The 22556-nt window shown below is 43.2% G+C and overlaps 1 protein-coding gene across 14 annotated transcripts in view; it reads right to left on the reverse strand.

Annotated features, from left to right (window-relative positions):
• Positions 1 to 9113: 9113 nt before the first annotated feature.
• The window catches only part of FGGY (FGGY carbohydrate kinase domain containing), a 520049-nt gene continuing 506606 nt past the window's right edge, over positions 9114 to 22556 (reverse strand). For 11 of the 14 annotated variants that reach the window (XM_032301944.1, XM_032301945.1, XM_032301951.1 and 8 more), the window contains 3 exons: positions 19097 to 19158; positions 16019 to 16147; positions 15182 to 15267 (listed from right to left, as the gene is read on the reverse strand). In XM_032301944.1, the coding sequence (XP_032157835.1) occupies positions 16036 to 16147; positions 19097 to 19158 (174 nt within the window). In that variant the 3' untranslated portion in view covers positions 15182 to 15267; positions 16019 to 16035. Of the gene's footprint in view, positions 9781 to 15045; positions 15268 to 16018; positions 16148 to 19096; positions 19159 to 22556 lie in introns of those variants that run through there. The other 3 variants (XR_004276097.1, XR_004276096.1, XM_032301938.1) reach the window with 3 other exon arrangements.

Genomic DNA, 22556 nt, shown 5'->3' on the forward strand with positions numbered 1-22556 from the left:
TTAAGGTTAACATCACCAGTGATAAATCATGTTTTTGGCATGCATCCTGGACATGGGGTTATGAAAAAGGCTCTTCACTCTTATATTATCCATTCAAAAAAATCCATAACTACCATCTCTTATGAAAAAGTATCAGACAAACCCACACTAAGGGACTTCCTACAAAATATCTGACCAATAATTTTCAAAGGTATCAAGGTCATATAAAACAAAGGAAGTCTGAGAAACTGTCATAGGCTGCAGAAGACTCAGGAGATGTGATCATGATATTGTCTATTGCAACATAGTTAATAGTATTGCACCATTGTGGAATGTTAGTAATGATAAATATGTTATGGTTGTGTAAGATGTCAACATGAGATACAAGGGGAACTTTCTGTGTTGTTTAAACTCTTCTCTAAACTGATGGCAAAATGAAAAGTTAAAAATCGAAAACTAAGGATGTACTATATGTTGGCTAATTGAATTTAAATAGAGTTAAAAATATCTTCTCCTGGGGCGCCTGGGTGGCTCAGTGGATTAAAGCCTCTGTCTTCGGCTCGGGTCCTGATCCGGAGGTCCTGGGATTGGACCCCGCATCCGGCTCTCTGCTCGGCGGGGAGCCTGCTTTCTCTTCTCTCTCTGCCTGCCTCTCTGCCTACTTGTGATCTCTGTCAAATAAATAAATGAAATCTTAAAAAAAAAAAAAATCTTCTCCAACGAAACTGTAACTCCACTAGCAGGAGTCATCCTCTAGTGATCACTGCTGTATGCCCATGCACAGGGGTACATGCTGGATATCCCTTTGGGTTCTAGAGTAGGCTGTGTGTTTGATTCCTGGCTCAGCCACTTGTGGACCATGCAATCAGCAAGTCCTGTAAGCATTCCATTGAAATACTTCAGCTTACTCATCTGAAAAAGGAATATAAGGTGGTTGTGAGAACTGGAGGCCTCAATATGCGTAAAACATGTATAACAGTGCAAGTTATCATTGAACCAATTCCCATTTAATCTATCAACACTGAGTGAGAGAATGAATGGCACAAGGCTTTTTTCTTTTTTGTTTCGGCTAAAAGCAAGTCACAATTCCATCAGCAGCAGAAAGAATCTGGAGAAGAGGTTCAGAGGACAGAGTGGGACGAATAGATTGGGGGCTTCATGAGGTACACAGTAATGGGTTGGCATCAGGATGGCAGAAGTAAGAGGATAAACTGGGGGATGGCTAAGCCAGGAGCAATACTGATATGGAAGTTCATCTGAGGGCCTGTGTTTTGATTGGTAGTGAAAGTCGACCAAAAAGAGCAATTAGCCTCTCTGGGGCACAATGCCCTCAGGTGGGTTCTCCATGCTTCCCCGGTTTGCCTTGTGTTTGCAGGGGTCCGATTCTTGCACACTGTATTTCTCAGCCTCCTATGTCAGCTGGTTTCACATGAATGTGGCCAATAGGAGCCACGAGTGGGAGACTGGACGGTAGGAGAAAGTGAGAAGCCCAAGTTTTATCTCCTTTCTCTGTCTTGGACAGTAATTCCAGCAGCAGCTACACCTCTTCTGTCAACAGACCTGCCATGGTCTCAGCTTCTGGCCAGGGGCCAGTAACACCACCTTTTCCTCTGTCCTTCCAGTCCAGGGTCTTGGTGGCTTCCTTCCGTAGTTATCCTCTGGGCTGCCTCACTGTCTTCTCTTTAACTCTTAGCTTGTCTATCGCCTGTGTCAGGTAGCTTCTACTTCCTGGTTAGACTACAGAAACAAAAGGCATGATGGGGCTCCCTGTTTTCCAGACTGACCGGAACTCTGAGGAGGGCTTTCCAGTACTACCACAGGCAGACGCTGGTAGTATTCCTAAGCATCTATTACACAGCCATTGTGCTGTGAACTTGCCTGGGCTTTGGGGCATTGTCAAGTTTAGAAGCAGGTGCCAGTGAAAACCTGTTTACGTTTCCTCATACACCACTGCCTTCTGGGCCGTCCCACACAGAACTAACAAATCTGATGGTAGGAGGAACTTTCAGAATCCTAGACACAACAACAGATCCAGTGGCAGGTCGATCGGGGTTATGTCATCTGAAGAGCCCAGCCTGCTCTGAAGTATGCCAGAGTACTGGAGCCAGAGCAGGGTATCTATACCATTCTAGCCCCTGTAAATTCTAGCTGGGACTTCCTACAAAAAGATGCTTCTATCAACAGCATTTTGTCTCTGGTATTCATTTAGACCACGCTTTGCTTGAGTCCTCCCTCTTTGTCCCCCTCACTTGGCCTCCATCTCTTCCGTCTTATTCCCCTTGGGAATAAGAATTTGGCTTGGCCAGCTATCCTACCCTTGACCTTGGTATCTCCTCCAGGACATCATCCTGGCATTTGTCTTCCAGCTTCTCATATATCCACCACTTTGATGAAGGATTCTACTGCTACAACTCCACTGAAGACCTCACCATAGTCTCCCGTTTACTTTATTTTACCCCTGAAAATAGGAAACCAAATGAAAGACAGGACAAGAGCTGATGATAAGACTGACAGCCATAGTCAGGCTTCAGTAAAGGAAAGAGGGATAGAAACAAAAAATTGGCTCAGGAGCTATTTGCTATGGTTAGAGCCTAGACTCTAAGGTGGAAGAGGTAAAGATGCATGGAAATCCAAGAGATTTCTTTTAAAGGATAGTAAAAGTAAAAAATATTTAATTATAAAGACACACTATAGCTTACAGTGTACCTAATTCATCCCTTTTAACCCCATACTGATGGTTATATAAACATTCACATTCATCTGAGGGACAGCAGCAATAGTAGGTTTTTGGGTTTTTTGTTTGTGTTTTGTGTTCTTTTAGGGTCAGGAGGCTTTAGCTTCTCAACAACTTCCACCAGCTTTCCTCCTTAGTTCTTTGATCTGGACACTTGACATTTTCTCATTCTATGGAAAGGGATCTGCAAAAACAGTTTTAGGACAAGCTGTTAGGTTTTCCTTTCTACCATATTGTGTTCCCTAAGAAATTTCTGTTTAGAAATTCTAGATTGTCTACTGAAAGTAGTAGTTTGGGTGCCTGGGTGGCTCAGTCGGTTAAGCCTTAGCCTTTGGTTCAGGTCACAATCCCAGAATCCTGGCACAGAGTCCAGTATTGGAGTCCCTGCTCAGCAGGAAATCTGCTTCTCCCTCTGCCCCTCCCCCTGCTCGTGCTCTTTCCCACTTTTTTTCTCTCTTGGAAAAATGAAAAATCTTTTAAAAAAATAGCCAAAGTAGTAATATCTATCAAATATTGACCACTGCACTTAAAATATATACTTTAATACCAGTGGGTACCATGTATTTAAAACACTATTATTCAATAACTCAGAATAACCAGTAGCCTTATGCTGTACTCTCAAGTCACAAATCATATATGCCTTCTTTCTATCACGTGTAAAATTCGATCCGGCATTATTCACTTCCTCAGAGATGGCTATTTGATGAAGAATAATGAGAATCTTGATCACTACAAGCTGATACTCAGCTGTGATTTGCTCAGCCTAGACAGCAGACCATTATTAGCTAAGAGTGAGAAACAAAATGTATCTGAAATGGGATATTGTGAAGAATGGGTTTTGCATTCATGCAGACCTGGTCTAAGTCTTGGCTTCACTATCTACTGGCTTTGTGACCATCGATCATTTATTTAACTTCTTTGTTTGTCAGTTTATTTATCTGTAAAAATACAGATAATAGTATGTCCCTTACAGTTTTCTTTTCTTTCTTTCTTTCTTTTTTAGAGGATTAAATAACTAACATTGTCTGATCTGGTATGTCTGGCATTTAGTGGCTTGTTATTGTTGGTGATGGTGTTTTAAAGTATATTTCCTGGAGGATATTCTTTCTCATTCCTGTTCCATAGAGCCCCCTCCCAGAGACAGCACGAGGTTGGAGCCATAGTTATATTGAAATGGTTCTTTCTATTTATTTATTTATTTGATAGAGATCACAAGTAGGCAGAGAGGCAGGCAGAGAGAGAGAGAGGAGGAAGCAGGCTCCCCGCTGAGCAGAGAGTCCAATGCGGGACTCGACCCCAGGACCCTGAGATCATGACCCGAGCTGAAGGCAGAGGCCCAGCCCACTGAGCCACCCAAGTGCCCCAACTGAAATGGTTCTTAATGCCAGGTGCACTTTAGAATTACTTTGGCATTTTCTTTTCTTTTTTTTATCATGAAAGATTTTATTTATTCATTTGACAGAGATCACAAGCAGGCAGAGAGGCAGGCAGAGAGAGAGGAAGGGAGGCAGGCTCCCCGCCATCAGAGAGCCCGATGTGGGGCTTGATCCCAGGACCCTGGGGTCATGGCCTGAGCTGAAGGCAGAGGCTTCAACCCACTGAGCCACCCAGGCGCCCCTACTCTGACATTTTCAAACATAAAAATAGGCAACATCCCAGAGAAATTCAGTTCAAAGTCTATTGACATAAGGTCCAAGCTCAGCAGGTAATTCTAATGTGCAGCTGGGAGTGAAGGTCAGTAGATCAGAGGAACCATGGATCTGAATTTGGATGATGTGATGGTTGATATTATTTGTCAGTTTAATAGGACCATGGGATGCCCAGATATTTGATTAAACATTATTTCCTGGTGTGTCTATGAGGGTGTTTTGGATGAGATTAGACCTGCAGACTGAGGAAAGCAGATTGCCCTCCTAAAAGTGGGTGGGTATTATCCAATCTCTTGAGAGCCTGAGCAGAACAAAAGGGCAGAGGGAGAATCTGATCTCTGCTGGACTGAGTGAGCTGGGACATTGTTTTTTCTTGCCCTTCTACTGGGACTTAACACCATCAGCTCTCCTGGTCCTCAGGCTAGAGTATGCCACCAGATTTCCTGAGTTTCCAGCTTGCAGAAAACAGATTGTGGAACTTCTCAGCCAATTCCTTACAATACATTGCTTTAAATACACATATACATCTATGTGTGTGTGTGTGTGTGTGTGTGTGTCTTTATCTACATTTATATGTACTATTGGCTCTGCTTCTCTGAAGAACCCTAATACAGATAACGTTCTTATGATCCTTGGTGCTCTCCAAATTTGAGAAAACAACCTATTTTTCTCTGTTAAGAAACATGAACCTCCATTTCCCTAAAAACACTAATTATAGTTGGGTATCACCCTAGACTCAGGCCCAAGGTGGAAGGATTTGGCCAAATATATTTGTATAAATATATGTACAGTATGCTGCGGAGTTATCTAGTGGGTAAGTATAAATTAAGTCATGTCTATATTCAGGGGCCACTCATGGATGTTTATATATTTGATATGTGAGTATTAATACATTGTAGTCATTACTTTTTTGGTGCAAAATTTTTCCTATCTTAGGCCTTCATGTTGGCTCTAGCATTATTTTAATATGACCTAATAGTCTTTAATAGCGCTTATCCAACGTTAACCACTATTGCTATTAGCTATACTTCTTGGTACATGGATGGTAATATTCTTGAAAATGAAGGCTGTGATTAAAATAGAGTCCGAGAAACAGTGAAGTTTAAAACACCAAGTTTTTATACAAATGTCAAAGGGTTATGGCGAGAGTAAAATAATAAGGAAAGGCTTAAAAAGGGCACACATTGTTCTCTCATGCTACATTTACAGTCATAAAGGATTTTTTAAACTACTTCCTTACCAAGTCAATCACCTTTATAACAAAGTCAACATTGTATTTACTTCCTGTAGATTTTATAAGCTCCCAGAAGTTTCCTGGTAAGCCCCTGTATTAAAAAGAGCAGGTGATATCAAGGCCAAATGCATGTTCCTGACATAAATAGCAGGAAGTCTAAGAAGTGTTTGTTGTAAGAGGAGTAGGATTGAAGCATATGCTTGAATATCTATAAGCACAATATGTCCCACAGCACTATAGAGCACCTGTGTAGAACAGCTAAGCCATATGTTTCTGAAATCATACTTTAAAAATTACTATGTAGATGTCAAAAAGGAAAATGCACATTTGCACAAAAAATAAACATGTGTTTGCTATTAACATAACTCTTCATGGTTTCTTCAAATCTTTCTTAATTGTAACAAGTTTTTATCTTGTGTATACCAAAATGTCTTCTAAAATCATGGAAGTGTAACAAACTAAAAATCTTAGAAGCATATTGTCAAAAGAACGATATTAAAATTTCTATACAATATTGGACTTCAACCAGCATGTCTTTAATGCAACTCATGGAGTTAGTATTAAAAAATCCATGGGTCACAAAAGAACCAGCAGTCTATTAGCCTTTCGTATTTGTTTAGTCTCATGTGAAGAACCTTCTACTCTTTTTAGCCAAAGGCTTAATGTTATGTTAAGGTGGTCTGTGAGGTCTGTGTGCAGGTTTAGGGTTAGAGTGGGCAGGAAAGGGACATTAAGAGAGATGAGGGAGATGTCTTCAGCCTGCTGTGTGTGGCTAGAATATATAACGGAATATATATAGAATATATGTAGAATATATATATATATGTATGTGTGTGTGTATATATATATATATTCTACATATATTCTATATATATTCTACATACATATACACACATACATATATATATATAATATAACAGATAAGAGATATACCTGGAATATATAACAGATGAGAGGAAGACTTAAAAGTTAGAATAGATGGAAATACTAAGTTTAAAAAGATCACACAGAAATGCAGGATTGTATTATTAGTATTTGACACTTGCTATCCCAGTGGTTCGATTTATGGTTATTCTAGAGCTATGATTAATTTAACTGAAAGGATAATTTAATTGAAAGACTTCTTACAATGCATTTCCAAATTGAGGTCGTCTTTGAACCTATTTTTAATGGCTAGCTTAGACATTGATAATTAGTAACATTCATTTGTAAGACATTATTTGATAAAGCAGTGAATATAGTAAATTGATATAGTAAAGGAGTGAATAGCATTTTGTTTCTATAATTAGGTAAGACAACCAAATTTCATTTAATAGCCATTAATTTGCTGAGTAAACCTATTCACAGTTCACATGAAAGAAAACATTCATACAACTCCGGTCAAAACATTACGACCTCTTGGTTAATTAGGGTCCAAATTACTGGGGCGGTTCTACATGAGTACAATGAGATGCTCTGTACAAACCTTTGATGGAGTAAGTCTGGGATATGCTTCACAGCTCACCTCTCTCTTGGAGAGTCACAATGTACATAGCATATCAAGACTATTCTAAGATATTCTTTAAGAACAAAGCCTATTTAACTCACTGTTTTCCAAACTTAGTTGACCATGGCTCTTTCTTTTCCAAGGAAAACCTATCATTATTCTTGTAAAATATGTTGGCTTCCCTGTGCTCCCAGGCTTCATTGGAATAGCAGCATGCCCAGTCCCAGTACAGCTTTGCCAGTCCCTAGCGGTGGGCTGGGGATACGCAATCTGGCCAGGGAGACCAAAGAAGTCACTAAGGGGCTGTTCCTTGATTGGGAAAAAAAAAAAAAAAAAAAAAGTGGTGGCATAGAGAAAACTTATTATGCTTTGGATGCTGTTACCTGAAAAACAGGATGCCTCTAAAGGCTGTGGCATAGTGCAATCAGGAGTGACAAACCTGAGGTCAAAGGCTGGGGGAACAGAAGGATAAAAGAGCTTGTCTCTGGTGGGATGGTTGAATCCACAAGTCAACTTAATGACAGCTTGCCTCTATATTTCTTATAAAGGAAATAAATATCGTGCAAGTCACTATTAGGAAATCCTGGCATAGAAATGCTGCTGATTTCCTGTGAGATTGAGCATTCGGTGCATGGTTATGGGGAAATGACCCATGAAGGGTTGTTCAGGGCTCAGACCACAGGGATGAATTTAGCTACAAGTCTTTCCCGATACGAGACTGAGCCTGTTGTTCTGATCATGGCGAAGCTGGCCTCATAGGGGTCAATGTAGCTCAAATAGTATAGGATATTAACAGTGAAGATCGATGATGCAGAGGTATGGAACAACCTTAAAATTCTGTTTTCCACAACAAAAGTTGATGTCTCACTTTAAGCTACGTGTTCATTGTGGGGTGCTCTGAGTCATCTTCACTCTGGAACCCAGGCTGAGGGAGAATCCCCATCTGGAACATTGCTAGTTGTTCTGTAACAGAAACAGAAAAGCTCTGGGGATTCACACACTGACAATCAAGGACTTGGTCCAGAAATAACACCCACCATCTCCCCACGGCTCATTAATCAGAACTGGTTGCAAGATCCCACTTAACCACAAGGGGGCCAGAACAGGAAACAGAGAACACCCACCCACTGCTATCACTCACATCAGAATGGTTGCCACAGCGATAGAAGCTTCTAGTCAGAAAGTATGCCTGAGTACCTTGGATTCTTTCTGGGAGGTTTGTCTAAGGCCCAGGTTGGTGGCTAGAGCATTATAGGGCACTGGATTTGGCATTTGCTAAATGTTAGATAATGTATCAGGATTCTAGCCAAGCGGCCTCAAATTCAAGGCAGGATTCTAGCCCTAGGAGGAAGACTGGAGGCCCAGTGAGGCACTTAGCCTTGGTTTCTATTAGCTGAGTCCAGGGCGATAACCCTTTCACGTGGCTTAACTTGAGACGGGACGTTCTGGGGCCAGGTAGGACAGGAGAGATGATTTTAAGTCAGAGGAGCAGGAAAGAGAATTTAACCAACCTGTGGTTGAAGGAAAGCCACAGAGAGTTTCAAAAGTCAAATTTGAAAGAAGTAGTGAGGCCAGAAATAAGAGAGTAAGTAAACAAAGCCTGAGCTCAGGAGAACTGCAGGTGTAATGAAATGTAACATGAGGTGTGGACTTTGACGTAGGGCTTAGGAATAAAGCAGTGTGCCACGTGGGAGGACTCAACATTTCTCTCGCTTTGCGATTAGCAAAGGATCATGGCACAGCGTTAAGGGGTCATGCTGGGTTTGACAAACATGTATTTATATTTTAGGGGAGAAGTCTATGATTTGGTGGGGATCAAGGTGCCCAGGGGCTAATGGTAAAAAGATAAATTCCAGACCCACTGGCAGGAAGATGGGGCTGGTCTGAACCGGATACATATGGCCTGCTCTGTCTTGGTTACCTCAGGGATGGAGCAGAGCTGAATCTAAAGAGAGAAGATGTTCAGTACCTAGAGCTTAACAGATCTCAGAAAGGCAGGGCTGGACATGTTTCCACTTGGCTCATTTCTGGATGAGCCTCTCCAGACACACCCATGTTACTGGCATCCTTGGGCCTCTTGAAGTGCCTATCAACTCTGATGCTCATTGGCACCTCGCTCGACATTTCTGTGAAATCTGTTCCTGGATATGTCTGTCCCCTCTCCCTCAAGCCTAATGCTGGCCCCTTCGTGCATCAACAGGGACTGTTCCAGATCTCCTGACATTGCAAAAGCTCAATAGATGGCTGGGTTGTTGATGATGGAACACAGAAGATTTACTCCTAGAAACAGGAGATGATGTTGTCCACCTTGACCTGAAGCAATGCTTCTAGAAATCTGCTAACGTAGAAACGGACCGGTTCAGGAGAAAAACTGGCATTTGTGGTACTTCTTTTTTATGTGAGGCATGGTGCCGGGCACTTGAAAACATCATCCCATTTATTCCTCACATCAGCCACGAGGCAGATTTTCTTTCCTCCTACATTATAGGATAAGAAACAGAGACGCAGAGGTCAACCGGCTCGCGGGAGGTCACATACCACGTCCATTAGTAAGCAGGGGAGCTGTGAGGTGAAGGACTCAGTGACTCCATGGCTAGAGGCTTTCTCACTTTACCACTCTGCTTGCCAAGAGAAATAACACAGGACTTTGATCAACCAATGAGCATCAGAAGGGGCCTCCTAGATATTTATACATCTGCTACAGAAGGGAACCGTGGAGGAGAGAGCAATTAGCGAACTAATGAATCATCCTCTGTTGCGCAAATAAGCTAATTGAATTTATTTAGGAAGAAGCGGTGGAGTCCTGCTGCCTCTGTGTTGCAGTCACACAATCCCGGGCCAGTTGCTTAAACCCTCGGAGCTGTGGGTTTTGTCGCTGGAAGATGCGATCCCACTCCTTGCCAGGCCTCCCTCACCAGTTCATTACAAGGAGTTGCTGAGGTAAGGTATCGGCAATCAACATGAAAACAGTAAAGAAATAGTCAGGAGAGACATCCTCATTGGCTTTGTCTAAATATCAGACACACACCTTCCCCCTCAAATGTGTTAACGTTGTCCGGCAGGCAGCCGGGATCCTCCCCGCCCACAACCCCGGCCCCCAATTTTTAATAAAACACTTCTACTGAAGGCTTCAGGCAGGACATAAGTAAATAAAAATGAGGTCCTTAGAAACACTTATTTAAATATGTAATCTTTAAGTGATCTGTGCAGAATGGACATTGACCGTAAGATTTTGGGTATGTTAATGATACATAACACCTGCATTGATTAGTGGTAGCATTTGTTTTTAAGTTACTTTTGTTTCATGACTTCATACAATTGTCGAATATTCAGAAGTACTGGATAAAACATCCTTTAAAAAATGCACTTTTTCTTTTTAAGTTCTCCCTCTAGAAACTGGAAAAGTGGGGGGGGGGAGCTTTTTATATTTGACTCCCTCCTATTACTGTCAACAGAAGTTAAGTGCATTTATGGAGACACAAGGCAGCACAAAGATTCCTCTGTGATTCATCAGAAGGCCCATCTTAAGTATAATTACATTACACAGCCCCACTCAGTTGTTAGTTTCTTGTTTAGTGACAATGTCCTTCATTTAAAATCCTTTGATGGTAATTATCTGTAACTATGCCCTTGAATTTTGAAAGCATGCATACTGTGGCCCTGCTGAACAATGGCTATTTCTAAACTAGAACGCAATTGCCTTCCCCTAAGGGACCGTACGGGAAATGGTCTGGAACAACACTGAAAATCTGCAAAAGGTTTCGGAGCTTGAACTACAATCCACAATGAAGGTGTGTGGTTATCCGTATGTGTGTGCAATAAAATCCTAAAAGCAACTTGTTAGGTATAAGGCATGATTTTCTTAATCCTTCAAGGACGGACCATGGCCAGCTTTCAAGTGTTTGGCTTCGCCTAAATGAAGGCATATGAACATGTATCACAGAGTGGCCCCAAAGTGAGGTACTTGTGAGTTATTTCTAGTTCTCCTAGTCTACTTTGTGCAGAAAAGTATCTTGTGTTTGTGTATTTGTTCATCCATCGAGCACCCAGCATGCTGGCACTGTTCAGGTGCAGAGGACACAGATCCTATGAGAGTCAGTGCGCCATGCAAGAGTTCACAGGCCAGTGACAGGGGGAACAAAGAAACAACCCCAAAGAACCTGATTAATCTCAGGCTTGGGAGAAACAGCGGATCATGTTAACATTTTAGCTTCCTCCCGGGGCGCCTGGGTGGCTCAGTGGGTTAAAGCCTCTGCCTTCAGCTAGGGTCATGATCCCAAGGTCCTGGGATTGAGCCTGCATTGGGCTCTCTGCTCAGCAGGGAGCTTGCTTCTGCCTCTCTCTCTGCCTGCCTTTCTGCCTACTTGTGATCTCTCTCTCTGTCAAATAAATAAATAAAATCTTAAAAAAATTTTTTTTTTAGCTTCCTCCCGACAACTGCTGATTTGGTCCTTCTTTCCAGGTGGGAGTTTCCGGGATGTGTCCTACTGTGTTTTGCCCGCTCCCTTTGGAACTTCCATCCATCTATCTCTCTACTCCCCGGCACAACTGGCACCACATGCAGGATACTCCGAATATCAAGTCCGGCAAGCAGTCTGGGTCTCCCCAGGAGAGGGCATCCCATCTGGATGCCTCGTTTGGACCCCAGCAACCTGCGGCGTCGGGTCTGAGGGTTACGGCATCTCTACAACATGTCAGACTGTTCGGCCGTCCTGGTCTTTCATTCCCTGCCTCCCTCTCCCTGCTTTTGTTCTCTGGGCTCTTCTGAAAACCACATTTATGTTCTTCACATATGGCAAGGATTTTTGGTCAAAACTAAAAACCTATACAATGTGTTCCTTGGCAAAAGGATTCGTTAAGCCAGGCTGGCTTCAACTTGAAAGAAAAGCTTTCAGTAGGCAGCAAAACAAAACAAAAATCCCACAAACCACTCTGGCCACATTGTAATTCTTATTCACAAAAGCAAAACATACTTACCCTTCACATGTGTGCATTAAATAAAGCCCCCTTTCCCAGGGCAGGAAGGTGAGTGTTGGAGTCATTAAAATTTTTGTTCTCAAGCTACACGTGTTTCTAGAAATCCACATAGACACTTAACGTTTTTCTAACCCGCTGGCTTTATAGTAGGGAACTGAATCATTTTCTTAGGAATTAACCCTCCGGCCAGATGGCCCAAAGAGAACCCTGTAGAAGTGGTTATCTGGGGACTGCTATTATCTACAGGGCACCATGCTAGGGACCTTACACGTAGGTTTCTCAGATTCCTTACCACTAGCCCAAGAAGGTAGGTAGTAGGATTATCTCATCCATGGACAAGGAAACGGAGGCCTGGAGGTTAAGAATCTCGCCCAAGACCTTTCAGCCCTTCTATCAGGCTCCTCATCACTGCTGAGATGCCAGAGGCTTCCTAGTGTTCCCATAATCTTTGCCTCATCTGGGTATGTTTTCCTTTTTCTATAAAGTGTTGGGAACCCAAGATCAGGTTTGAGCGGGACAAGCAACTGGCCTCGGAGCATGGGTCCCCCACAGCATGCGCCCTGGGACTAAAGAGTGAGTGCTGGGGGCAGAACTGCTTCCCAACTGTCACAAGGGGGTGACCCCCAATGCTCTGCCCCAGGGCGATTCTGAAAGGGCGGACTCTGGACAAGCCTCTTCTCCGTGCCAAGCCTCACTTTCTCAGCTGGGGCGCGAGGTTCGTGCTGCCTGCCTCGCAGCCCTGGAGCAAGGACTGGAGAGAACACAGAGGAAAACAGCTAGTCATTCTTCATTCCTGCCCTCCGTGTTCCTGCCGTGGGCAGCTACTGCATTCACTCCTGCTTTGCCAGAGCAGGCCCAGGCCTGTCCCCGTGTCCGAGTCAGTGCTGATCAGCGTTAGCGGTTGGAGCTCGTCTGGCTGTGGCCCTGACCACCTGCCTGGGTCCTGCTGTTCCGGACTTTTCCTCCGAGGTGCTGAGTCTGACTCCCCAGTCCTCCTCCATCACCCCCTCTGCTCCCTAAGCACTGGCTGGTGTCTAGCTGAGTGAGCTGGGCTCTCTCCTGCTGCTAGACTGGACATCCACTCCCACCTTCAACCTGGACCGTATCTAAGATGTCAATATCCTTTGGACACCATGGAATGCCATCGTAGAGCCGGCCTTTGCAACTGGGTGGGGTTGTCCTACTCAGTAACTTTTACTGTTCTTATTTTGAGCATCTTCTAGGTACCCGGCCCTGCAAAAGACAGATGTGGCCTAGGCAGCTGAGCTGAGTGCTTTATGCATATCATCTCATTGAAGCCTCACTGTCATCCTGCAGAGTAGGTACTGTTAATATCTTCATTTTAAAAATGAGGGAACTGAGTCTTAGGAAGGGTAAGGGTCTTTCTCAAGTCACACAGCTAGTGAGAGGGAAAGGCAGCTCTGAGCCCCAAGCCAGGGCCCACAGCCCTTACACCATGCTACCTTTCCCTCTACCTGTCAACCCTCTGCTGCCTCCTGCTTTTCTGGGTGTTGGATCTTCTTCAAGGCAGCAGGGACCCTCTTTTATGGGAGCGTCTCTTACAATGTACTCTGATGGATTCACTTATGTCTCTCTCTCTCATTAAAGGGGGACCTCTGGGCCCTGCTTTTAGATAATCCGTGTGCTCCAATGCTTTCCACAAGACCTGGAGCAGAGTAAGTACTTCGAGATGTTTGCTGACTGACTCATAGTGATTCTTCCCTCTACTTGCTGAAGCCTATACGTCCTCTATCCAAACTCATCTGACTTCTGAAGGCTCTAGACTCAACATTAGTAGTTACTCATGGGTCTGAGATGGCATGTGAGTGTGTGTATATATACGTTATGTGTCTGTGTGAGTTTATGCATGTATTATGGTGTCAACAAAGGAACTCTTTTTTGTTTTGTTTTGTTTTGTTTTCCAAATACTTGTCTACATCAAAAGCTTTTAGCCATTATGCTTCTTTAGTTTCCTTTAATCTGGAAACTTTCCACAGCCTTTCTTTGTCTTTATGACACAGACATTTTTGAAGAATATAGTCCATTAAAAAATAGAATGCTGCCCATTGTGAGTTTGTCTGTTTTTTTTTTTTTTTTTAATTAGATTCAGACTATGCATTCCTAGCCAGACTGTTGCTATGACCTCAGGCTCTCACATCTGGGGGCACGTGATATCTACCCATCTGAAATTAATTTTGATGACCCAATCAAGATCCCGTCCCATTTTGTCCCAATATAATCAAGGTCATTTCTCCTCTTGTAACTAATAAACTATCTGTGAGGAGACATTTTAAGACCATGCACACACTCTGTGACTTGTCAAAATTCCCTCCTGGATCCGTTCACGACTCCTACCTGTACCTTTTTTTTAATATGAGGATTGCAAGATGAGGAGTCTGTCATTAAATGCACTGTCTGATTCTAGTCTGGACCCTGTACAGGAAGGGAAAACTGCCCTAAAGGACTTGGAGTTACTGACGAAACTGGAATACAAACAGAAAATTGAATCAAAGTGCTCTATAGAAGTTAAGTCTGTGGAAATTCACTCTCAAACGACTCCAAAATTCATATATACAGACATGTGTGCATACATGTGTGCACATGCATACACATGTGCAGAGAGAATGTACACACAATAAAGTAAATGGGGTGAAATGTAAAAGGTAGTTGCATGGTTGTTTCTGGTATCATCCCTACTCTTGCCACCTTCTTGTAAGTCTGAAATTATTTCCAAAATAAGAGGTTGAGAATAAGCTTTTGGACACTTACAAAATAAGCATTAGATGGCCTACCTACAGCCATGCAAGTCTTTCATTCAATGGCTGACACTCAGCCACCAAGTACGAGCTTCACCTGGACTGACTGAGCCCCAAGGTCTAGCGGCACAGGAGCCCCTGGGACCCTGTGTGAAACTTGTGTCTTTCTGGTGGTTTCTGCAGAAACTGCCAGCTATATAATGGTGGTACTTTGAAATGGAAGACTCTAGTTCTGGTTGTACACGTCTCGGTTGTCTTTATTAAAAGACGATACAGAAATGATAAAGCGATACCTAAAGGATCTCGAATGTAAGATGAGAAGACAGAGGTCCCCGAAGGACCTTCTGGCACCGACACCTGCAAGGTCTCTTCAGTCTCCTTTCATGATCGCTACGTATTCCTTCTGGTGCTCAACCAACTTCAGGAAGACTTGGTATTTCTTGTCATAGTATCTGTGGGAGAAAAATGAGTATGCTGAACGGTCTCAGACCAAACCGTAATGCAGCTTCCCCTTATATTCAGAAGAACAGGGATGTAGTTCTTTGGTTGTGCAGACTTCTCCCGTTTTCTGAATGCTGAGAGCATCCCGAGCCATGGATCCTCATGACTCACAGCTGTTATCTGCAACCTACACGGGCTGTTATTATCCTCATTGTAGAAATAAAGACATTTGCTCAGACAGGCATACTGAAAGTCTAGCTCAACACTGGCCAGGCTGGAATGCAAACTGAGGTCTGTCTGACTTCATAGCTTCCGCCGTGACATACTAAAAGGGCCCAGGCTCAACACAGGCCCTTTCTCACTGCCAGCTTCAATAAGTATTTCATATATGAGTAGCCCAGGTTTGATGACTGGTTTAGAAACCACAGGCTGACCAGGGATAAGAATGAACATTTTCATCACCCTTTGTGGATTCTACACCTGTTTCCTTTGTAATCCACACCAATGTTTCCTTTGCAGACACCTTTATCTGGGAGTAAAACCCCGTGAAAATGTCCCTGATGTTTTCCCTCTAGATGTGCCTTGTGGTCCAGGCACCCCAGAGTGGACCCTGCCCTCCCTCTACTCTTTGTCTGGGTCCCGGTAGACCTGTCATCCCTGAACCTGTTTGAATGAGGTATTGGCCCTGAGACAGAGGGCAGAGCAGCCTGATTCTGAAAGGGATAATAGCAGCTAGAATAAGTTATAAGTGAACACTTGCACCTTTGTCCTTACTCCTCTTAGGCTGGGGGAGCTGACGTAGGGTGAGGATTGATGATGCCAGTTGAGCATGTCTCAGAAGATTCTGGAATGGTCTGGAAAGAAGTCCTCAGGAAGGAGTTTTGATGTAAGCTTGTGAATCAGAAGAAAGAGACTGCAAAAGCAACCCTGGGTATACACGGGGACTTCTTATAACATGCAAAGCTAAGTAGATTAATATGAGATCTACCCAAACCATTCTTACGAGCTGTAATGGGGCCAAATACAGAGTCAAGAGGTGAACTCTGAAGCCTGGGTTGAATCTCAGCTTGGCCAATACTAGCTGTGTGACACTGGGTACACTACTTAAACCATCGGTATCCAAATTTCCTTATATACATGTGGATGAGAGTAGTTATAGGAGCTATCTCAGCAGAGCGGTTATGTGAATTAAATGAGGTAATGCAAGAAAAGTACTTCAAACAGTGCCTGGATCTTAGTGAGTGTTATCAGTACTAGTTACCGTCACTACTTTTTAAAAAAAAAAAATTAATATTCCAACAATATCATCAATCTTGTGGTAAATAATTTCTACTAAAAGCTGCTCTATGAGCCTTGAAATTTATTAATCCTAGAATGATTTGAGGGACAGAAATTTTATCCTTCTAATGACACTCTATGATGGTTTAACATTAAGTACTTCTTATATTATATGAGATGGATTTTGGGTTGTTTCTGGTTATTGAGTCTTAAGAATACTCTGTATATCCTATGTATTAAGTCTGTCAGATATATGATAAACAAATATTTTCTCTAATTCTGTAGATGACACTATCTGTTGATAGTGCTTTTTAAAGCACATTTTTTTCCCCAGGGCACTTTCAAGTGACTACTGTGAGTGCACAGATAAATTCGGCCAGACATAGGCTGAGATTTGGGATCTTCCTAAAAAGTACATTGAACCATGGTCACCAGATTATGCTCTCTGCGATCCTGAATTTTAACATCCACTGCATCCCCTTGCTTCCAAATTCTCCTCACACTCAGTCAGTGGATTCTGTGTGGCACAGACCTAAGCCAGTGTCTCATACAGAGAGTAATGTGATTTGAGGTAACGAGATGCTGAAGAGAGTCATTCTGAAGGAAATGCCATCATTCAACTTGCAAACCTTGGGGCCGCCTGTAGATGGTGCCAGAGTACCACGTGTGCTGCCTCCACAGAAGAGGGCTCCCAAGGGACTGAGAAGCTAAAGATTCTTTTCAAGAGAACATGTGGATTTACTGAAGGAACTTATAAATAGACATCCCTCAAATGTCTTGGGAGGGTCAGCAAAGAGATGGAGAAGAATAATCTGTTTCTACAAAAGAAGGAAGCTGCTAGGCTATGTTCCCAAGGCCATTGGGAGCTCAGACCTCTCCATGTTCCTGACTTGAGTTTCCCCCAGGTAATGGCCTGCCTCTCTAACCCCTATATATAGAGGGTTTTACATTCAAAGGGTTAACAATCCAACTCCACTTGGAGACCTTCTTTCAGAAAGGAAAAGAAATTGGATTGCTTTTTCATGGACATTTCCAACTCTGTTAAATACCAATCATGCTTTGGTGGGATCAATACCTTTGCTGTTACAGAAGGTGGAATTTGTTTTTATGCTTAACTTCAAATACAACTGTAAAGTCTCTTGCACAACTGTTCTCCATTTTTATTTAAAAAAATTTTTTTTTAAAGGATTTTATTTTTTAAGTGATCTCTATGCCCAGTGTGGGGCTCAAACTCATGACCCTGAGATGAAGTCACATGTTTTTTAGACTGAGCCAGACAGGCACCCCACCTTTCCATTTTTAAAACTCACTACTGATGGCTTAACACAGGTCTTTTTCATCTGTCACTAGATTATTGCAAAAGCCTTCCGTGTGGCCTCTCCTTTCCCCTGTGGGCCTTCTAATCCATCCTCTCAGAGGTATCGTTCTAAAATCCGCATCTGAACAGGTCTATCACTACGTAAAGCTCAGTATCCCCAATCTGCCCACAAGGTGAGGTCTGAGGTCTTCAGCAAGGCCTCAGAGTTCCTTATGAGATGACCCCTTCCCATATCCCCTCCCCCGTGTTTTACCTCCTGCCTACCCCCATCTCATACTTTGTATTTCAGAATTCTGAACTGTTTATAGTTATCTGAACATGGCATGCTGTTCTCACCTTTATAGCTTAGCATATGTTATTCCTTCCAGTGAGGACGTCCTCCCCATCTCTTTTAAGCATTAAAGTCAGTGAGACTTCATCTCCTCCCAAAAGTTTTCTCTCACATGGTCACACTGCTTTCTTCCTTGGGCTACTCTGTTACCTGGTAATACTTCTATTGTAGAACTTATCCTTTCCTTCTGAAATGATCTATGTGCACACATAAGATTATGTCTCAGTCTCCTGTAAGCCCTGCTTATAGGCAAATTAGCATAATGCTGTGAATATAGCAGGAGCTCAAAAAATTAGTATTTTGTGGATTAGGGTTGAAATACTGATCAAGGGGCGCCTGGGTGGCTCAGTGGGACCTCTGCCTTCGACTCAGGTCATGATCTCAGGGTCCTGGGATCAAGCCCCGCATCAGGCTCTCTGCTCAGCAGGGAGCCTGCTTCCTCCTCTCTCTCTGCCTGCCTCGCTGCCTACTTGTGATCTCTGTCTGTCAAATAAATAAATAAATAAACTCTCAAAAAAAAAAAAAAAAAAAGGAAATACTGATCAAGGTCATGTTAAGTCCTCAGTGCCAAGTGATGCAAAGGGCAGAAGAACAGACAGATGTTCCTGTGTCCTTTGGTGGAACCTATAAGAGATCCCCATTTCAGAACAGAAGCTCAGATGTACTGCTAATGACCTCTAGGGGAAAGAACCCTGGCCTGGGAGTTCAGAAGTCTGTATTTGACCCCCAGGTCTGGCCCTACCTAGCTCTGTGACATTAGGTAACAAAGTGACGTCACCTCTCTGGGACTTGGTTGTATCAGCTATTAAATGAAAGAACTGGATTCCTGGCCCCCAAGGTTTATTCTAGCTCTCCAGTTACATGTCTTTGTCCTCATTCCTCAGCACGGTGCATATAAAAAATATAAGCTTACCTTTTATCCTCAAGTCTGGGAAACACGACCTTCCCAACTTTGCTCATTCTTGCCATTGCCTCCTGTCGAATGGAAAACAGAACACAAAGAGCTGAATTGGAAAGTTAAGATCAAAGCAAGAACATTCTAGTTAGAATTCCCTCTCCCTTAAGATATTTAGTGAGTCCATTTTTTTTCAACTTACTCTCTTTGATAGTAAGAATAAAACCCAATGAACATTAAAAGTTACACCTATGACCACACACAGCCTGGGCTTAATAAATGATTCAGTCTTGGGGCGCCTGGGTGGCTCAGTGGATTAAGCCGCTGCCTTCGGCTCAGGTCATGATCTCGGTGTCCTGGGATCGAGCCCCGCATCGGGCTCTTTGCTCAGCGGGAGCCTGCTTCTCTCTCTCTCTCTGCCTGACTCTCCGCCTACTTGTGATTTCTCTCTCTGTCAAATAAATAAATAAAATCTTTAAAAAAAAAAAAAAAAAAAAAAATAAATGATTCAGTCTTGAGGGCTCCGGGGCCTAACCAACCTCAACGGCAAGGCACTTTTGTGACCACCTGCAGGGAGTGGGGAGAGGAACTTACTTAGTCTTCTTGTTACCTGGGCATGAGGGCTTCAGAAGGCAACATAATCAGCCACTAAGTGCATTGTTTACTTAAACTCAAGGTAACTACAACTGAATGAAAAATGGAACCCACTTTGCACCTGCTCTCTAGGATAACATCCGTAAGATCTCTTCTGCTCAACATTTAAGTTCTTTTTCCTCAAACTATGAGCACAGATGTGAGGCTTCTGGGCTGAGTCTGATTTACTCATCTTTACAATGGGGCAATGGAGCAGACAGCGAATGGCAGCATCTGGGTGGATGTGGCTGGTGTGTGTGGCACTGAGATCAGCCACAGTTATCATTATCAGAAGGCTCCATTATCAGAAGGAGAGGGTTAGGTTTCCTTGGGCAGTCTCCCCAAGCCAGTAAAGCAATGGAAAAGTTAGGGGGAATGGAGTGGCCTCAAACTTTGGAGTCCGACAGACTTGCCTAGGGAGAAGGCAGGCAGTGGGGAGCCACAGTAGGCCCACCTTAGGAATCGTTATGGAGCCCTAATTGTTAAGGGTATAGTTATCCAGGGTTCACATAGGTATGACCTCTCATTATATTTATTAATTACTCACTATGTACCAGACATTAGGTTAGATTTGCAGAAGACATATTCTTTGTCCTGGGAAAACTTACATAGTAGCTAGGGAAGGAGTAATTTATGCATTATTTATATAAATTTATTTATATTTACATAAATGTACACATTCTGTTTATTATTTACAACTGATTCCCTTCTGGTATGCCCAGAATTTACTGGTTTACGTGTTCCTTCTCTCTCACTCCCTGCCCTCCCCAGAATGGAAGCTACTTGGGGCCAGGCACTCTGTCTACTTATTGCTTACCCAACATCTAGAATCTCCATAAAATAAACCAAGCCCCTTGTATGTGTCAAGAGCAGCACTGAACAGAAAACAGAGATGAAGACGGCACGGGTCCCTTCACCATAGGGCTCACCACAGAGTGGAAGAGACATTTACTGTGATCAGAATAGAGGGTGATAAACTTTGCTTTGTTAGAAATAGATAAATTTCTTTTCAGTAGTTATTCAAGGGTTAGGAAACTTGGTATCGTCTCACGGGCTAATCACTTATCCATACTGCCGCTCTGGCGAGGATGCTCTACCAACTTTTCCCCAAGGATGGCATGAACATTCTGAATGAGTTCTCTGGTTTCCCAGCCCTCAACGGATTTAAAAGTGCTGACTAGGAAATCAAAGATGCTGACGTTAGCAAGCACAGTGACAACAGAAAGAAACAGCAGTTTTAAGAAAGGAGGAGATTTTCTAAATTTTGAAAAACTACTGGAAAGGAAGCCAAGGTTAAAAGAGCTGGAAAAGGACAATCTGGGGCCATTTTGTGGAGGGATAAACAGCCAAACACATCTTGAGGTTGCTGCCGTTCCAACTCACAAGGATATTTGAAGAGCTCTGCTCACCCTGTATTTTCCTTCACAGACTTAAGTTTTGATTCCCTTAAAGTAAGCCTCACTCCATCTTGTGGAGATGGGCTCAGCAATGCCCAGTGCTAACTCTGCCCCTCGTTCTCTTGCCCTGTCCTTGCTTTTTCTTTCTGAGTAGCACTCTGCAGGGTTTCCAGAATGGTTCTGCCTCTTCTCACTCCTTGGAATCCTGAAAATGGCCTTGGGAAATACTCCTCTGGGTTGAGCTTACGCCTCAGCCTTGAGACGACATTCCAGGACTGCCTTCCAGGGTGGGACCCAGGAAACTTGTCTCATAGAAGGTGCTCCACACACGCCCCTTCCCTTCCCGCTGAAACAGATGTGTGGACACATGGAAGATGGTAAGGCTTTCTTCCTTTCTTCACATTACCTTTCCTGTTTTTAAAATAAATTACTGAGAAACAAATAAAGGCACTAGAGATTTCAAAGGTTTGAAAAGAGGTTCTTTTGTTCGCTTAAAAAAAAAAAGCACAGATTTAAACATTAAACTTAGCTCAGGTATTGACTCCACTGAGGAGGCTTTTTCTGACTCATCCCTGCTGCCTGCCTCCCACCAAGACTGAATTATTTGCTCCCACAGCAACTCGTGCTATGCCATCTATCCTAGCGTTTATGACATGGCACCACAATTTTTTGTTAGCACACCAGCCTCCCCAGCTAGACTGCGAGCTCCTTAAGACGGGAACTGTTATAATTATTTCCACTGCCAAACTCAGCATCTGGTATATCGTGTGCACTCAGGGAAAGACTACGGGATGAATGAACTTCAGGGTCATACACGTGACAGAATGCTAAAATGGAAGTTTTGGCTGAGATCTAAAGTTGACAGATATAAGATACCAAAGCGAGCTGGAAAACAGACCACCCTGAAGAATTTGTAAAAAGGGTGGTTGAGGACCCATTAATCAACTCTTAAACCTTTTATCCACATGGAAGGACAGAAAAAGAGATTTTTTTTATCTTCCTTTCTTTTTCTTTTTTTTTTTTTTTTGAGCTAATTGTTGGCTTATTGTGCGTCAAGCTTACTTCCAGGGGAGGGCTGAGAGGAGCCTCCCCCTTCACAAGTCAAGAGAGCAGAGCTTCACTGAGGACAACAGGGAACGAATCTGCTGTATCCCTGAGGTTGTGGGACACTGTGGACTGAGTGGGATTCCCGTGTGGAGGAGAAGGGCTGGCGGCAGCTTCAGTGTGGAAGTGACGGAGCCAGCACTGGAATCAGCCAGCAGTGCCAAAGTCTATCAGACTCCAAAAGGCATGGCTGGTCCCCATGGACCCTAGGTGCCCCACATGTGGGAGAACTGTCATGGACTGTCTCAGACACTGTCTAATATAGCTACCGCATGAGGCAGAGGGAGTCTGCATGAAGAAGCTTGAGTTGACCTACTCAGTGTCTTAGGAAGGAAGAGAAGAAT

This window comes from Mustela erminea, chromosome 10 (assembly GCF_009829155.1).
Source record: "Mustela erminea isolate mMusErm1 chromosome 10, mMusErm1.Pri, whole genome shotgun sequence".
In the NCBI taxonomy this organism is placed as follows: Eukaryota; Metazoa; Chordata; class Mammalia; order Carnivora; family Mustelidae; genus Mustela; species Mustela erminea.